Raw genomic sequence first — 19,045 nt, 5'->3', positions numbered from 1 at the left:
GTCTCAGCTCCACGATCTGCCAGTTAGGGGAGTCAGTGTTCAGTAGTTGTGGCAAATTCCTCAATGACTGAGGATGGTTTGGCTTACAAAGAACGTTAAAGGAACAGATCTTGGAGTGCTCAACTCAGACTAGTCAGTAACCAACGAGACTAAATATTATATTTATTTTATTTGTCAATTTGTTATAAACTGACAAATATTATTGATGGCCAGTTTGTTGTTGTTGTTTGATACAAGGTGGTGTTACCCTGGGTGTTAAAAACCTGAAAAATAGATCTTCTATTGATCACTTGAAAAATAATTGAAAACAATAAATTTAACATTCATTGTATTATCTAAACCACACTTCATGATTATTTGACCGATCGAATGTGGTAACATCATTTGAACATTATGTTAGCCCCATCACCTGTAGAATTCACCTGACTTGTGTACCCCGGTTCAAATGACAACTACTCATTGTTTTCATTGGAGATTTAGTTTTTGATCAATGTAAATAGATGTATAATATCTTTTTGGTGGCCCACTGATAAATTGACTGTGTGCCTTGTTGATGAATAAAACATCCATTCATACAGTACATCAATAGGTCATCAAACACGACGTCCAAACCCACCTAAAATTACAACAAACGTGTGGTTATATTAAAAAAATATATAAAAAAATAAACAAAAAACTCGTGCAGGCTCCCCTACTGCTAAGGTTAGCCTCCAGAATGACCCCCATAAATGTCGACTCGTTTTGACAGTCTTTGCTCTCTCAACAGGGTGAGATGGATAAGTGCTTTCTCAAATATTCCTTATTATGATTTTTGTTTTTTTATTTTCTGATGGGGTGATATGATGTGTAGGCTCAAATGCCGTTATTACACATGTACAGCTAATACTAAAGTATTTCATTTAAAATAAGAAAAGCCAAATAAATAATCCATGATTTTTTTTTTATAATTACAATGCTTCGATTTGTAGTTATTAATATCATTATCCAACTCAAATGTTATAAATATTCAGATAATATATAAAAAGCACAAAATGAGAAATGAGAAACAGTGCAAATATATTGTAAAATGTATATTTCAATTTCCATTTCAGTATTTTATATTGTTCGTAATTCATAATTAACTTGAAATGTTAACCACAATAATAATGGCTTGTGATGTAAATATTGGCGTCTAATTCTATTTTACGTCATTTTATGAATAGAAAATATACATATTTTTAGCTTGTTTGTCTCTTTCTAAAGGTTGTCGATATCGAGAATGTATATAAATACAGACTGATTCAAGTGTCTAGTCTTCAGATGACAAATTTATATCGATCAGTCTGCTGATAGAAGAAGCTGTTGGAGAAGTGCGCAGTGGACATGCGCGGTGCTGCAGCGAACATGGCGGCGGCCTGCGTCTGATAGAAAGTGAAGAATCTCTTCAAAATAGCTCGTTCACACGGTTTGTAGCACTTCTCTCTCTTCCTCCTCTTGTTGTACGGCGCAAGGGTTGTTTCTTTTTCAAAATATCCTTCTTTTATGAACATTTTTTCTCGCTGACGAGTACAATCGTGTGTTTACAGTTTTCTTCTTGTACAGTAGCTTCATCCAACTCAGCTCAGTGGCTCTCTGTTTTCTCTTCTTCTCTCCTTCGTCATCGTCACACTTAAAGCACATCGAGGCAAACGTTAAAATAATCCAAGTTCGTTTGTTTTCAATGTTTGATGAACAACTGTCCCGCCCACTCTAATGTGACTACAAGCTCATTGAAAATGCGTCACACACACCTTTTCCATGTGTGCATCATCTATATTATCTATATAATTCTAACTGCCGCTGTGTTAGCCAAACGCTTTTTTTGCCTAGATGAACACAACGAAAAACTTCAAGTATGTGAAATAATAAGTTAGCATGCATGGTATGACATATTTTTATTTTTGTATTCATGACACATTTTTTTTAGTTCAGACTTGTATATTATTTGAAACATTATTTATACAAACAATTTTGCTACATTTTTCAAATGTACATGTATTTATATTTTTTATTTATTTAGCGTCGACCTTCATATGTTGTAAAAAAAAATGCATACATTTATCTGCTTCAGTTTCTGAAAAGATAGAACAGAAAAATAAATTCAATTCGAATTGTATAAATGCATATAAGGCACCAAAACGGTACTGGTACAGTCAGTACAGCTACAATTAATTCAACCCACAAATATTACTCGCTTTTTAAATATAAACGACATACAAGTTTGTTGAATTGTATTGTTAAAGTGTCATCGTCGGTTGTGTTCCATCAGAATGCATGTTGTTCCTATTGTATTGCGTAATTCTTTTGCATCGCAAGTTTTTAACTCTAATCAATACATCCTTAATCTTTGTTTGCTCATGCAAGCTTACTGCTTCTTGTTTCAAATTTGTTTATTTGAGTATAATATTGTTTCTTAGTGTCTGGATTCAGTCTTAGTCTTCCACCTAAGCCGTGCATATAACCAATCCCAGATCACCGCCCTCCTTTGTGGAGAGGAAGGTTGTAAACATTAAGTGCTTCCTGTTCGACTGGGCAGTTTGGTGTGAGACAGACTGGTCAGTCCAAACACTGAGCTGGTCTGTATAGCAAGCAGCAGAACTGGAATCCTTTTCATGTGGACTAGCAGACCGTCAACTTCCACACGTCCTAATGGCTTTTTATGGCTGATTGGAATCTTTATTGCTCCGTCTGACTCAATGGGATTCGCTGCGAAGACAGAAGGTCCTCAGCAGGAGGACCCATCTCAATAAAGTACAGATGCTGCGCAGTGAAACACAGATCTTTCTGCTCTGAGAAGATAGCATCAAAATTCTCCGTCTTTGGACTGAATCACTCGTCATATTGGAATTCCTGGGATGACATGGACTATGGGCTTTTCCTAATCCTGACCTGGAATGTTAACTTGAAACCACTGGTAACCTGGATTTTACTTTCATTTCTCAAGCAAAGTGACAGGCCGAATGAAAACATAATTTTGACAATATATGGTCGTTTACAATCTCTGTCAATATTTTTTAATATGGTCATTTATTCAATTAAGAACAGCCTTGGTAAAGCACTGAATTTAAAAGGGCATGAAATCTGATTGAATTGAAATGTTTCAGTAAATTACTTCATACAGAAGTAACCAAGAGCTTAGGAATCATCAAAAGTGCCTTTCATCGAGAAACAATTGTTTGATATTTAATAAGGGGTATATAATGAATATATATTATCATTTAAATGTATTGAAATTTGAATTTAAACTAATGAAATATTATATTTATCTTAACCTAATTTACTTCTCCGCTGTAGGTCTATTAAGTTAGTAGATTTATCTTTTGTCATTTTGTTATGTGCTGAACCAAACTATTAAATTTTTTTCTTTTCAATTTGAATCAATTTTCCATCAAAATCATCTATCACAAAACTGATTTAATATCCCCTTTATGCATAATTAAAATGATGTGTAATCCTTACTAATGATGTATGTTTTTGTAATCCAATGTGTATCCTCCAGTGTCTGTCTAGGAAATATTCCGTGGCATCGCTCAGTGCTCCTCGCTGGTCATCATGGGTAGAACAGCATATAAAGGTAGACCTCCATTTACCTATTCTTTATAATGTCACGCGGTACTTTGACTACGAGCAATTCAGTTCAATAAATCAGTTATTAAATTTTAAGTTTTCAAATCTTAATCAGGTTGATATTTTGTTTTAGATCCAAAAGAGGAGAAGGAGAAGCAGAACGACATTGCTGCGGGTTCTGCCCTTGACAAATCCAACGGTCTGTGGTTCCTATTTATTGACCAGTTTCTTTCAGCTGTTGCTGGTGATATTAATAATATTGTCTAAAATATGAAAGGTGAAACCGGGGATAGATTCTACAATACTTAATGATATTTAATGGGAATGGAATTTGAGTCATTGAATCATTTTATACATCCTCATGTAGTTCAACTCAGGAAACATTTTATGAAGTCCAATTGACAATTCTACTACACTGAACAAGATTAGTAAATATCATTGCTACATTTGTTTTCAATGAACTAAAACTTAAATGAGATATTCTGTCTTTCTGGATTACTTATCTTTTAAGTTTGATGATTAGATAATATAAATAATTACAAGGGATAAAGCTTGAGTTTCTTTTGAGTGTGTCTTGAAATTGTTGCAAAGAGGAATTATGAGTTACTTCCTTTAAAATGAGATACAGTGCATTATTACCATCACCGGTTACTGGGTTTTTTTTTCAACTAAAAGTCAATTTAGCTTGAAAGAATTAAATGTTGGTGCAGATATTAATAGTTGAACTGTTTTTAAAAGCTTTGTTCAGCTTGAAAGTGGGTGGAAAATGCTCAGCAGTGAATTGACAATATTATGCTTGTTTTGAAAAAAAAAACTTCCACAGGTTTAATTCTGCCTAGACAGTTTTGTGTCAGTCGCTTGGCTAATAATAATAATAATAATAATAATGCTTTGTTTATATTACACCGCTTAGAATGTTCTTCAGAATGTGTTTTAATATCTTTGTTTAGTTTTGACTTATTATATAGTTTCTCAGCTCAAGTAATCCTTTAAAGTGCTCACTTATTTGGCTATTTCTACATAGAGGGGAGTGCATTTTTATTTTATTTCAGCTGTGTCAATTGATTTACATGTTATTATATATATATATTACACATTACTTTGCCTATTTCAACCTTAACTATATTTTTTGTCCTTTGGCAGAACCGTTCAGCTGGGAAGAGTATCTACAAAAAACATCCTCAACTGCAGCCTCGCCATCTAGTTTTAGACAGGTCTGATTTTTATTTTTGTTTTTAAATGACATCTTGCACGTGACTTTGATGTGAAGCAGTGTGAGATAACAGAGAAGGAGATCAACCAGTAAGATTCATTGATACTATGATGATCCAGATTGGTTTATTCTGATGTGCAGTGGGAGATGCCAAAAAAGACAACATGATTGCTTTCCTTTACTTTTTACGTTTTGTTTTCTAACATTTGCAGGTAATCTGATTAATCTGACATTTGCTCATAATTCCTGTGATAAAGTATTTTGTCTCATCGGCTCCCTCCTGTTTGGAGTAGGGAGACAAGTATTGTTGTTGTGGTATTGAAATAAACTTCTACTTTCTCTCTCAGTCCAGAATTCCGCCCTCCAATGACTTCAAGGCTGGTATGAAATTAGAGGCCCGAGACCCTCGCAACCCCAACTCTGTGTGCATCGCCACGGTGATGGGCATGATGGGAACTCGCCTCCGGCTGCGGCTGGACGGCAGTGACAACACCAACGACTTCTGGAGGCTTGTGGACTCATCAGAAATTCAACCGATAGGAAGCTGTGAACGGAATGGAGACATGCTACAGCCTCCACTTGGTGAGTTTGTTTTTAAAATCCTGGCCTGTAGCTGGCACTTAACAAAAAGTCATGGCAGGTTTTATCAGTTGGTGACAGCTTGAGCCATTTAATGGAATAAGAGCTGATGTATATATATATATATATATATATATGCTCTGGAAGAACAGAATTGAAGATTAAAGGGAGGCAAATGATCAACAATTGTAAGTGCATGAAGTCAGTGTGCTTCACTGGCCCACCAGTAACAGGCTCACCACAATTCTGGGTTTTTCACCGCACGTCAACTGCAATGCGATTGCTATTATTATTTTTTTTATTATAATTTTTATTTATCTCTCACATAAAAATCTCAACATTAATTAGCATTAATAGTCCGGTGTGTAATCTTCCTAAACTGGTGAAGGTGCACCATCACGTTATGACGTGTTGAAGGTGCCACTGAGTTAACCAGCAAGTCTACACATCACAGTTCCACCTGTGTGCTGGCTACTACTACTACAGATGGTCCATTTGCCTGTTTAGGCAGGTGAAGCAGACTTTCTTTTCGACAGGGCAAACATGTGGCCTCACTCCTGTTACACTCAAATGATTCTGAAAAACACCATCTGCCTGGTAGATTTGTCAAGTCAAGATGATGTTTGTTGTATTTAGCTAAATGCTGTAGGACTTGTGAATCTATAATGGATGGATGCAGACACCAATTTATATAGCAATGGTCTGTAGTTTTCCTGGGTGTTTGCTATTGTGAAGGCGCTGTTCAGAGGCTTGGAGGATTTAAAACCCATTCCCCTGTGTTGCTATTGGAAATGTGAGGAAAAAAATGGGAATTCTGCTTAAAGGTAGCGTCTAATATGCTATACAGGGCGTTTAAGATGCCCGTGCCTCCCCACCACTTCTACTTTATGTCCCATAATGCAGTGCCACTATTGGATTCATATTTCTCCACCCTGAGTGTACTCTGTTTGGGCAGCAGTTAGGAGTGTATCTTCTTCTTTGTTCACCAGTTGTTGATCACTTCAATGTGTTTCATACTATAAATAACGTCTAGAATTCACTTGAAAGGAATCCACAGCCTGAGTAACACATTGTAGGTCAGAGGCTGGTTCCATCAAACAGAACAGGGATTGTAGCTGTAGCATCTTCATGGAGATAAATGTCTTGTGTAACTGCATGCTGCTGTGGTTTTGTCCAGTGATTGTCCTATTACGTGTTTAAAACAGAGTTTTAGTGTCTTGCTCTTTCAAGGTCAGTATTTTTAAATTACGTGGACACTACTGTGAGTGCATGTTTTGTCAGCTGTAGTGTTGGTGGTGACTGTGTAAATGAGAGTGCATGAGGGTTTCTGGTTTTTAGTGTTCATGTTGTTGGCCAGGATGGATTTCCTCATTATGAATAAGTTAATAAAAGCCATGTTGTTTTTCAACACTCAATAAGCATTGAGATAAATCAGACCTGAGTTCCATAGTAACAAAGACATGTAAAATGAAGGGAAAATAGTTAAAGTGTCCTGTAGGAGCCGATGGCAGACTCTTCATGGAGATGACTTTATGCCTGTTCAGCTGGGTGGGGAACTTGGACCACACCAAGGATCAGGTGGCATGAACATAATTCTCCTCTAGTTCAGTCACGTGAGCTTTACCAAGCTACAGAAATTTAAGTCACTAAAGTGAATGAATGAATAAAAGTTCAGCAACAAACTGTTTTGTTCTCTGTGCTTTCAGGTTTTAGGATGAACGCCTCCTCATGGCCCATGTTCCTCCTACGGACATTGAGTGGAGCTGAGATGGCACCCAGCTCTGCTTTTAAGAAGGTAGATGTGAAGAGTCAGTGTTATTATTGTTGGGAGTTGTTCACACCACTTTGAAAGATGAAAAGATCCTTTGGAGTCTCCCCTTCTCAGCATCTGAATAGATATTGGGTACTAGATGTTTCTGTTTGTAGCACATTATGTTGACAACAACTGTTGCACTGCACGTAAGGCCTGGTGGTTTATGTAATACTCTCTCACGGAATCTCATAGTCGCCTTGACGAGCGTCTGCTGTGGTTGGATTTCTTCCATGTCCTTTTTGTGTGAGCTCTTGGTTGCAGTAAACCATATGGACAGAGGGGGGAGGTAGAGTGGCATTTAAGGATTCCAATCACAGCAAACGTCTCAGCAGTTAAAGTAGCGGTCAGAATCACACTGTTGAAATATAAATCGGCACATAAACTTGTATACATATATATACATATTTTACAGAATATGAGCGAAGACTTCATGAGTGTAAGGCCTGTTTAATATGTATTTTAATACCATATAAGATGTTGATAAAATAAAGAGCAAGAAGCCTGTGAATAATCCAAAAATTTCAACAATCAATGCTCTCATATCTTTGTTCAGGAACCAGCGAGTCCTGCCAAAAACTACTTCCAGCCTGGCATGAAGCTGGAGGCTGTGGATAGAAAAAACCCCTACCTAATTTGTCCTGCCACTGTGGGAGAGGTCAGGGGTCAGGAGATCTTCATAATGTTCGATGGCTGGCGAGGTGCATTTGACTATTGGTGCCCATTTGACTCCAGAGATATCTTCCCCGTGGGGTGGTGTGCTCTGACTAAACACAGTTTGCAGCCTCCTGGAAACTTTTGTAAGTAAAACTCTTCATTACTTGTAAAAATGCTCTCTATTGTTATAGACAATAACATGAAACGCTTCTTGTCTTAAAGAGGAACATATGCATGGACATTCTCTATTCTATATCGTATTGTTTTTTGAGGCTTGTGTGTGGACTGTGGAGTATCATTGGGTCCTTGATACGTACTTAATTTGAGTTTTGAATTTTCTTTGGAGTATCATGCCCATGTTAATAGACTACAGCCTAATCTGCAGAAATTCTGCAAGGTGAAATTCTGGTTGGACCCGTGGTAGGTTCTTTTTGGAAGTTTTTTTTTCTTGTGTCCAGCAGTGAGTTGTTGTTGGTCAGTTCTGAGAGTATGTGAAATAAGGTTATTGTTTCCACTTCGGCCCAACTGTATTGCAACATTTCATTCTTTAACTTCTTAAGACCAGAGCTTTTCTTGAGTCTTGCTATTTGAGATAATAATTTCTTAGAAGGAGCAGTAATTAAACTTTGTGTGGTCAGGAAAGTTGTTTTTGTGAAGAAGAATGACCCTGTTTGTGATTGTGTAATTCATTGTTTAATAAGTCTATTATAACTTGTGTCATAAGGAGGGATGCTCTGATTGATCGGTCACCAATTGTGATCGGCCCATTTCAACGTGATTGGTGGTTACTGATCACTACAACTGATCATGTGTGACAGCCGGTGCTCTGACAAGGCCCCGCTGGTTGCGTCCACTCCTCCATACGCGCTGCTCACTCTGCAGCAGCATCTCTGCTGTGGAGCTTCTTTCAATCTGTCATGTAAAGTGTGCATCCTGCAGCACATGCTTGGGAAAATGCTGTTCTGGGAAGTGCGCCAAAATTAAATACACCGTTTAAAGCGCTCGCACTTGATCGTGCACAGAGAGTTTTAGGGGCTCATGTAAGTGAGACCACTCCCGATCGGAGCATCCCTAGTCATAAGTCTGTAATAACTAATATACGTAAGATTTCAGATATTACTTCAGGATGGTGCGCGTGGAGCATCCCAGAATAGTTGATCAACATCTTAAAAAACAAAGTACCATGGCAAGATTATTTAGCGTATACAGTAGGGGTGGAAATCTTTTACTATCTCTCAATTTTTTTTATTCCGATTTTTGGGGCCATGACTCGATTGAAATTATTTTATTCAACTATTACTGATCCGATTTCTGTTCATGATCTAACTGAATCCGCTTTGCAAGACGAATGGAGACAGTTAAGTGTCTTTTCCACATTTACTAAGTTTAAAACATCTATCTATGCTTATATGGAATTGTTGCAACTGTTACTTATGGTTTAAGTAACAAAAATAAAAAGGCTCTTTAAGAATACGGTAGCTCAGTTAAACTTGTTGAATTAGAAGGAAAGGACCTTGACAGGCGACTATTCTTTTAGTCTCTTGGTAAAGCTGTCTTTGTGGAAAACTTGCGGGCACTGTGTGTCTGTGACGTCTCACAATATGAGCCGGCATTTTTGTAGTGTTTTGCTGGGAAAAAACATCATCTTCACGTCCACCTCCATGATGCGTTATGTGTTATCTGTTTGTTTTGTTGTTTCCACTTCATTTAAATTGATTAGATTGGATTAGACTCAAAAACTCAACAATTGGAAAGTGTAGTGGCTCATATTTAAGCCAGTCTTTTCTTTTTGCACACCCCTATTATACTGCAATGTGAAAGAACAATGTTTATCAATTTCTGAGTAATTCAATGTAGATAATCTAGAAAAGCACTCAGGGAGCGCACACCTCAGCCAAGCTCTTCTAACACAATCTCCCAATGACTGCGGTTACATCACGGCTCAGAAAACCAAATTATTGCGTTAGTCTGCCTAAGTTCGGTATATTCCCACAACCGGCTGAAGAAAGTGTGCTGACGATGATGAGTGCGTTGAACCATGGGACTCGCTTCTAAAGTTGAACAAGTTAATTAATCAACAAGAGCGCTGTCAACAGAGTTCACTATATAGTTTCAATATACCACTCTCATAGCATGTACAAAGTTTAACAGAGTTTCTTGTTCAGAAATGTGTGCTTTTTCAATGTAGTATCAGCGGTAAACACTAATTTATAACCATTCATTATCATCAGCATGTTATAATTACAGGGTACTTGGAGCAAGTGCTTTCTATGTAATTATCCCTCTGCAGGAAGTGTGATACAAAATTAAGACTCTTAAAAAACATCTTTCATAGCTTTGACATGACCGATTTTAACAAGACAAAATCACTATCCAGTACGAGCTTGCTACAGTTTCCACCGCAATCCAAAATATCTAGAGAAATGAATGGATGATTTATCGCTGGGCCTGTCTATTTGTGTCCTGTGATGGACTGGCTTCCTCTCCGGGGTGCTCCACACTTTTCACTCCAAATTGCTGAGACAAGCTCCACTACTCCATTAATGCCTTCGACTTTTGTCTGGTGTGACTTGGAGAGAGTGTAATGTTGTGATAACTATTCAAGTCTACTCACAATCTTGATAAATGATATGCCTTCCTCTTATGATGCATTTTTATTGCTATTCTTTCAGTTTTTGTTTGTTGCAGGAGTCCTTTTTGTGAAGTGTTTTCACTTTGTTCACTGACAGTGTTGGCGTGCTAGAAAACCTGGAACGATACACACTCTAATTGAATAACTTCTTGTACGAAGCTGCTGTTTTTTTCTCTCAGCAAGTTTAGCTAAACCTGTCAGCTCAGATGCCTACCTCAGAGCCACATCCGATGTACTGCGAGTTGACCAGAAATGCTGCAAATAAGCATGTCCGCCAATGACCAAATTCTGTAACCAAAATTGCTCAACCTAAAAAGGTTATTTATCTACACCAACATCAACTTCTGCGGTCAAGTGTCGGCTCTAAACGATTCCGTTTGTATCAGCCTGCTCTTTGTTCCACTGACCGTATCTATGACCTGATATCTCACCCTGCCCACTCTTTCCTGGGGATAGACCCGGCATCTTTCAACTGGAGAATGTCCTACTGGTTTAGGGTTTCACTATGAGAGGGGGGTCGTGAGAGAGAGTGTGTGTGTGTGTGTGATGAGCGATAGTTTGCTGATGTGCCTGCGGGCTCCAGGAGTTTTCCATTTTAACCTTTTACCCCCCAAACCAAGCCATGACCCTTATTCTCCCACTGCTCTCCATGACCCTCCATCCCCGCCCGCGGTGTTAAAGTTTGCATATAGCACATGACCCAAATAAAATTCTAATACAGTATATGGATAACACAGATGAAGCTTTTAACCCCCCGTCCTGCTGATTCTTAACACCACACCCACCCTGTCCCTCTATTTCCTCCACCCCTCCCCAGCGTGTATGCTAATCACAACACCACCTCCTTTTTCCTCCCCCTCCTCCTCCTTCTCATTCATTGGGAGGGAAGCTTCGCTGTGGCTTCAGCCAGCAGTAGTAGTTGTTCTGGGGGGGGCTTTGTTGTGGGCTTCTGTCGGGGGTGAAACAAGAGAGACATTCACAGAGCAAAGAAAAAATAGAACAATAAAGCGCTGATGATGAGGACACCCTAGTCTGAAGGAGGACTCAGAACTCATCGGAGGGACTGTTTAAATGTATGGACTTTGATACGATTACTTCTTAGCAGGACAGCTACTACTTTCTGGTGTGGATTCACTGGTGAGTCTGACACAAACAGAGCAGCGTCTCAATTTGAAAAGTTTTCATTGTTTACCTACTGCTGAGGCATGTTTAAGTTCTCCATGCTGCAACATTTAAATTCTTTGATTCAGTTTAACCTAGGACTCTCTTTGTGCATGTTCTCATAGAGCATTTTTTATACCTGTGGTCTTGTTTAAATCCTCGTCCTTTACTTCAATATGTCATATTAACGCTGTTGGTCAACCATTTCAGAACTAATGAAAATTGATATGTGTTTGAACGGTAGTTGATGCATATAACGAAGCGTGGAGCTCCATGTGTTTCCAATCATGTGTCTCTGTATCAGACCCCTGTCCGGTCGTTCGTGCCATTGCTTTTGCCCAAGGAGCATTGTCAAAACTTTATTATTATTTACTTATTTTCCATCTGTGTCGTTTTGATTAAAAAGCCTCCATGTGAGACAGAAGTCTTTGTGGCAGGTCATGTAACAGACTGCGTGCATGAATACACTTGAATGACTTGTGGAGGCTGTTCCCCAAAGCTATTCTCTGTTCGCGTCTATATAGACTTTTCACAACAACCTGCATTGTTGAATAGATATTTGGTTTTGAAGATTTTGCATGTGTGCGAGAAGGTTTGAAATGAGATGAGCGGTAACTTCATATTGCCCCTCCTCCATCTATAGACAGCAGACACACTTTTCAGCAACCCTTTACTCTCTCTAACACACACACAAACACGTTTCCTCAGGGCGGCTCACTCGGGTCATTGGGTTGAGTCAGTATATTCACGATCCAGGCCATATGTCTCAATTCCTTTTTAGCCATTAGGAAATATCTTTTTTTACTGCATTAGGGTTTTCATGTTATTTTTTAAAGACAAGAACTTTAGAATTTAATTCTCATTACCATCTCCTCATAAATTATAAAACTAAAAAATGTCTTATGTGTTATTTGAATGCCATGGTAGGTACATGGCAAAAATACAAATAAATAAGGGGAAATGGATTTCTATTTCATAACAAACTTTGATAGTTATTTTCACATTTTCTCAGGACAATGTACGAGTTGCCACCATTTGCGCTTATGGCATTTCACCGAACATAACTGGAACAATAACTTTTTGGTGCGCACAAATTCCGCAAGGCTTGGATGTTTAACAATGTTTTTTTTTCTAAAACATATCTGTAGTATTATGACCTCGCCAGGGCCATTCCCCATGAAAAGCATTGACTTCCCACAAAATAATCATTCACATCTTATTGACTTGAAGTTACATCCTTGGAGAAACTGTTTTTCCTAATTATTTACCTAAAAAAAACCACAACTCTATAGACTTTCTATAGGAAGTGCCCTCTCCGGCACTTACTATCTTCATAATGGGTGTGCTGTCTTTTTTTTTCCCTTTCATTTCTTACTAAGGTGCTCAACTTGCAATTGTACAACCGTGTCAGTGTGCTTTATCTAGGCATTTGAATCCAAATAGAACCAGAACCTCCTGAGCTGCTGGTTGAATGTCTAGTCATTGCTTCAGTCTCCAGTGTTTATGACGCCTGGGAGCACGCCAAGCTTCAAAAACACAACACCCCTCATATCCCCCCTTTTGACTCATTTCTCAATTAAGTCGCTTTTAGGTCGCCCCAAGCGAACCCTCCGAGAATACTGTCAACCTTCCAGACTCTTTGCATATCGCCTCAGTCAAGGAGGCTCTTACAAAAGCCGTGGTCCCATGAGAGACTTAATGTCTACAACCAGTCTCAGTCTCTAACAAAATAAATAATGATATTATAAATATTGATAATCATAATTGTTTCTGTAAAAGAAAAAAATCTGCAAAAAATGACTTACAATGATTTGCTCTTTCCACAAACTGTGGAGTGTATCCCCCTCCTGCAACGTAGGACACAGATTATCCAACAATTTCACTTAACAGTGCTTGGCCAGATTTGCATGGTTGAACAGTTTGACCCAGTAATATGGTAGTTTACACAATTTATTCATCAATGGGAGGTCCTTGTAGATTCTGATGATTAAACACAATCATACAGTGCAGCAGAGTCACAGCCAAAAAATACTGAAAATAACAAGTTGGTCAGGGTCAAGTCAGAATTGAGTGACACTACAATTCAAGGATGCGCTAATTTATGCTGCTAACTTTAAAAAAATACTTCACGTTGTATTTTTGCTTGACATTGAATTTGAAGACCAAAGCTTCATCTACAGTATGGTTCTTTTCCTTGAGCAAGAAGACCAGTTGCATTGACTTTAGAAAGCTGCCACGTTGTCTGCGAGTTTGTTTGCACAGGAAGTGAGTCATATCTCACCATCATAATCGAGTCTTTTGTTATGCCGTGTCGCAATATCAGCGAAATGATTAAGGGGGTAATGTGCCTCTGGGGGCTGCTGACTTTTGACTCTGATCTCAGCGTGAGGAGAGGCCGCTTACACAGCTCCTGTCAATCTCTAACCTCCCTAATTATGTTTGAGGAACGATTGCAGCTCTGAACGGTCAATATTGAACCCTTGTGTCAGCATTGTGACCTAAATAAAAAATCAGTTATGAATTGCTATTCTCTTTTAGAGCCATAACATGTGCATTAAAATATGGTCAATTTAATGGTAATTGATTTGATATTATCTCTCATTCTTCTCTCATACCAGTTACCCTCCCTGGTGCTCTCTTGGCCCCCCCCTCCTCCGCCTCCACTACCCTCACCACTCGTCGCTCTTCAGTCAAATCATCCTCCTCCATGCAGACCTCGTATCGACTTCCAAACCCCTTACCGCCCCTCCCTGTGCGTAAGGGTGTCCGAGGTCGTCGCCCCAAATCCCAGACTATTGCTTTGTTGAAGGCAGCGGCTGAGGCGGCGGCGGCAGCAGCAGTGAATGGAACATCACAGGATCCGTCCTCCAGACCACACAAGAAGAGAGGCCCCAAGCCTGGCAGCAAGGTGAGATGTCCGAGACGTTGTCATCGGTCACTCTTCCCTCCGCTGAGCGCCTTTGTTGAGTTTTCCGGGAAAAGATTTTTGAATGTGGCCCACAGCGTAACACCATAACCATCATGCACTGCTGCAATTTAAGCCTGTTAAATTCTTAGCTCTATATGAGCCAAAGGTTCAGATTTTATTTGTGCTCCTTAATTTTTCATGTCAGAAAATGATATCAAATTAAACCAGTGGAACCGTTTCAAGTACAGGTAGAACAACACATTTTCTTTTTTCTAGAGAAAACTGACTGTCGAGCAATCCTCTGGGGCTTCATCAGTTTCAGCGTCACCTGCAGAGACCAGACTCAACTCAAGTCACATCACAGTAGACAATAACAGCTCAAGTGTTGTCTGCACAGGTCAGTAACTTCACTGATGTTATTACGCTTTAACAGTCCCCTACAACTGCAGCACAAGACTCACTCCAGCCACCGTTCTTGCTACTGTAATGACCTTCTTTCTTCGTCTCAGTGTGTGTGTATGTGAACAAGCATGGCAACTATGGTCCCCACCTCGACCGGAAACTTGTCCAGCAGCTTCCCGACCATTTTGGACCGGCACCAGTCAACGCAGTCCTTCAGCAGGCAGTTCAGGCCTGCGTGGACTGTACGTACCAGCCCTCAGTCATGCTCTCCTTCCTACAGAGCCAGTCTCACACGGGGGGAGAAGTCATCCGAGGTAAGCACTTCCTTATTTTAAAAAAATGCTGAAGTCAAGAGATAAACTTCCTGGCTCTTTAATTCATTTGTTTTATTTGGTTTTCAGTCCAGCTACATTTAAATTCTGTTTTGAGGTTTATTTTCTTTTTGATGAAATTGAATGATTAATCTTTTGAAAGTTGTTTTTAAACTGCATTTTCCTTCAGTAGTAAAACTGTGACTGGATACAAAATGCATTTGTACATGAAGAATATTTTGTGTATTCTAATGTATTCATGACAATTTATACTTGGGGTCAAGCAATCATCCAGGTAAAATTGGTTTAAGGACACAGTTGTGATCTTACAGTATGTGCATGCATATGTGTGTGTGTGTGTCAGGGTGAGTGAGAGAGAGACTGGGGTGGAGGAGGATAGGTTGGGGGGATAAAAGACAGAGCCTGTGGCAGCAGCTGATGTGAGCACTGCGTCAGTAATTACATGTGACATGTGCATCTAACCTGGTTTGGGTTGCAGGGATTGGGTGTCCCACGGGAGTTTGCTCTGGAAAGGGTTTGGGTGAGATTGGGTGAATAGGAGGGGGGGTTTAATTTAAGGATTTGTGCAAGCTTGGCTTGGGTGGGAGGGAGAAGTGCATATTGGGGGACTCGGAGAAAACCTAGACACCCCAAAAACCATCTGCTGTTTTTTTTTCCCTTCTCAAGCTGTGAATGCATGTGTGTAAGCTATTGTGTTTACATACATCCCACACACTCATGTTTGGTTGTGTCTTCCAGTGCGTTCAGAACATGGGATCCGCTATGTGAAGCTCCCGTCCGTCACCAGTGCATCTGCTGTGCTACGCTTCCTGGAACATATGTGTCAACATCTAGAAAGTGTCATTCTGTTCAGCTCGCAGCCGTTCAGCCCCTTCAACAAAAACACGCGCTTCTATGACCGGACAAAGTCAGGTGGGGAACCAGGAGCTAATTTTGATCATTGAAACGTTTTCATGTTTTTTTGAAGTGGCCTACTCAATACAGCTTTGAAAGAAAAAGACATAATAGCATACCTAAAGCAGACAGCCATGGCCTAATCTCTCCACAAGCACGGCCATACCTCAACACCAGCCCGATGAGCAACATCTTAACCTATTGCTTATCCTGCTGGTTAATGATTTATATAAGGACTTCAGATTGATGCATGAGTTGATGCATGTTTTCCAATGACGCTCCTGTGTCTCCTGAAACAGAACCAGTTTCCCACACAGACAACAGCCTTTTAAAAGAAGAGTCTACGAAGAAACACCTCCCCCAGGCGTTGTCGACTCACACACCGTCCGAATATCGAGCCACAAAGAAGGAACGACCCTATTATCCTGGGCAGACGCACACACCACCACCACCTTTGCGCCGAGTCACTTCAAACCCAAGCGATTTCAGCTCACTTCGTGCACACAGACAGGTGGAAGGTAAGATCTGAACTGGGCTTCTCTGGACATCACAAGTCCGACATTCAACTGCTTGTGTTTGCATTGTTGGACAGCTGCCAGCTCAACCACTGGCCCGGATCACATGACGCAAGAGAAGGAGGTTTCAGGCAGTGATGTTTCTTCATGGACAGTCGATGAAGTTATTCGCTTCGTCCAAGAAGCTGATCCCCAGGCGCTTGGTCCGCATGTGGAACTTTTCCGGAAACATGTGAGTGTCTTCTTTGTTTATCTTTTCAGAGACTAAGCAGTCTGATATGGAGAGCAACTCTGCACTCCTTGAAGGTTTGTGGCCTTGGATTTAAATTTGCCCCAACAAACCGAATACAACACAACTGAACAATAAGGCTCATTCTAGTGACACAAAAGGCTGGGACATTATAGTGAGTGAGTGAGTGAATGAATAAATATTTATTTATTCCAATCCCACACCAAACATATATACACCAATTCGTTCTACACCAAGTTGATCTTAGAGATTGGAAAGGAGCAGACACAGAAATATTTCCGATTTCCAGAAGTTCTGTACGTAAATTTAAGTGGAGATTTCTTCAATAACACAGATGCCAATCACTTTAACATGTGAATGAATCATAAATCTTTTTGATCATGCTGTTACCCAGGAATGAACTGGGGCTCTGGGGTTTGATCATCAAATCTATCTTGAAGAAAAAAAACACCTTAATATTTACCTGGAGGACAACTGTCATGATTAGCATCAAACCAATAAAGTCCTTCATCGCTCATGCATTTCAACAAACTGAAATTCTTTGCAGGAGATCGACGGCAAGGCTCTGATGTTGCTGCGAAGTGATGTCATCATGAAGTATATGGGACTAAAGCTGGGACCAGCGCTGAAAATCTGTCACCACATTGAGAAGCTTAAACAGACCAAACAGTAAAAGGCTGTGGACGCGGAGAGCCCTGAAACCCTCACTGATGCAGCTCAGAACACATGTAGCAACAAGAAGCACACTGGTTTATATTCGTTTGAGTCTTTAAGTATTGAGGATATACAGTAGTGTTTTCAGTATTTCTACCAACAAGCTGTATGTGTTGTGGTGGCATTGGTTATAAAACTCTATCTGGTTGTATTGAAAACGTGGCATACCTTCAGCTGTACGTTGTGACTGTACGTTTTCGGTACTTTCATCCACCCCATCACTCTTTGAACACATTTTTTAATAATTGCTGACTATTTATTTTACATTAAAGTAGATGTCTAGCAAAGGCGGGGGTTCGTACAATTAGTCTGTATTTATCCATGCCTTACTTGGATTGCAGGCCGTGAAATATTGGTCTTTTAACTTACCTGTATTTACATCAAGTCACTGTATCTTTTGCATATATTCTTTCTTTACCTACTGTTGAAGTGTCCCGTGATGAACATAAGGATTTGAGACTGGGAGCAAATAGAAAAGTGCATGATCTGTTAATGCAATAATATCCCGGTTTTGTTGTTTTAAAATTTATTTAATACATTTCAGGGAGTGGCGAAACTCATCAGCATTGAAAGTTTACGGTGCAAAGTGAGTTGTCATGTGAATGGGAAGCTGTGATGGACACTGATAGAAAACATTCAATGACTTGTATGTTTGTTTTATACACATATACCTCAGCGTTAAGGTGCGAAGACGAGTGGCGTTCCCTTATCCTAATTGGGGTCAGTTCTGTTACTTGCATTGAATCACTGCTGTCCCTCTTTTCTAGGAATTTCCTGAAGGACGGTTAACCTGTCTAAAGCCTTATGTTTTTGTCATGTTGTTTGTGATGTCTACAATCAAAACCCGACATGGTGCAAACACAAATATTTAAGATCCAATTCAATTTCATCATTTTAACATTGTCTCATTTAGATTTTACTTTTTTGGGGGCCGGGGGGAGTTGTCAATTTTAAGTTTTTTATGTGCTTGGTTTTGTATCCCCCCCATTTTAACGGCATACAAATGGGTCCGATGTCTCTGGAGCGGTGTAGTTTTATTATCTTAAATGCAGACATGAAACACGGAATGCAATGTGACGATGGTAGACAAGTTTGAATGCTGCACAGTTCAACTGTTTTGTATAAAGTCAAACCAAAAGATTGTTTTTGTTTCATATCATTTTTTTTATTGTACTAAATGATATCAAACAGCTTCATGTGTGTGAGTTTGTTTCTTAATGTATTTGACAACATCAATACTTAACCTTTCAAGAGAGGACATGGAGTAAGCTTCTCCAGTCCGCCATTGCACACGTAACGTAGCATGAAACTATTCGATATGTGTGATTTGCTGTTCATGACACTCTTATTAATCCCACAGAGAGTATGTCCCAAGTTCAATAAAAATAATTAA

General features: G+C 39.5%; 1 protein-coding gene across 3 annotated transcripts; it reads left to right on the top strand.

The window, feature by feature from the left end:
* Positions 1-1,355: 1,355 nt before the first annotated feature.
* scml2 (Scm polycomb group protein like 2) lies at positions 1,356-18,779 on the top strand. Of its 3 annotated transcripts, none has more exons than XM_053866153.1 (14): positions 1,356-1,444; positions 3,518-3,592; positions 3,719-3,784; positions 4,729-4,799; positions 5,146-5,380; positions 7,084-7,172; positions 7,744-7,987; positions 14,256-14,545; positions 14,822-14,942; positions 15,055-15,261; positions 16,018-16,191; positions 16,473-16,691; positions 16,766-16,920; positions 17,486-18,779. In XM_053866153.1, exons 2-14 carry the CDS (start codon positions 3,571-3,573, stop codon positions 17,609-17,611), a joined length of 2,019 nt encoding a protein of 672 aa, XP_053722128.1. In that variant the 5' UTR covers positions 1,356-1,444; positions 3,518-3,570; the 3' UTR covers positions 17,612-18,779. The 3 variants fall into 3 exon arrangements, with proteins under 3 accessions (XP_053722128.1, XP_053722126.1, XP_053722129.1); XM_053866151.1 differs by lacking the exon at positions 1,356-1,444 and adding an exon at positions 1,451-2,932 and having other exon boundaries at positions 5,151-5,380; XM_053866154.1 differs by lacking the exon at positions 1,356-1,444 and adding an exon at positions 2,865-2,932.
* The last annotated feature ends 266 nt before the right edge of the window (positions 18,780-19,045 follow it).

Source organism: Synchiropus splendidus, chromosome 5, assembly GCF_027744825.2.
Source record: "Synchiropus splendidus isolate RoL2022-P1 chromosome 5, RoL_Sspl_1.0, whole genome shotgun sequence".
In the NCBI taxonomy this organism is placed as follows: domain Eukaryota; kingdom Metazoa; phylum Chordata; class Actinopteri; order Syngnathiformes; family Callionymidae; genus Synchiropus; species Synchiropus splendidus.
Note: the sequence above shows the minus strand (reverse complement) of the source record. Positions and strands in the feature narration are given on the sequence as shown.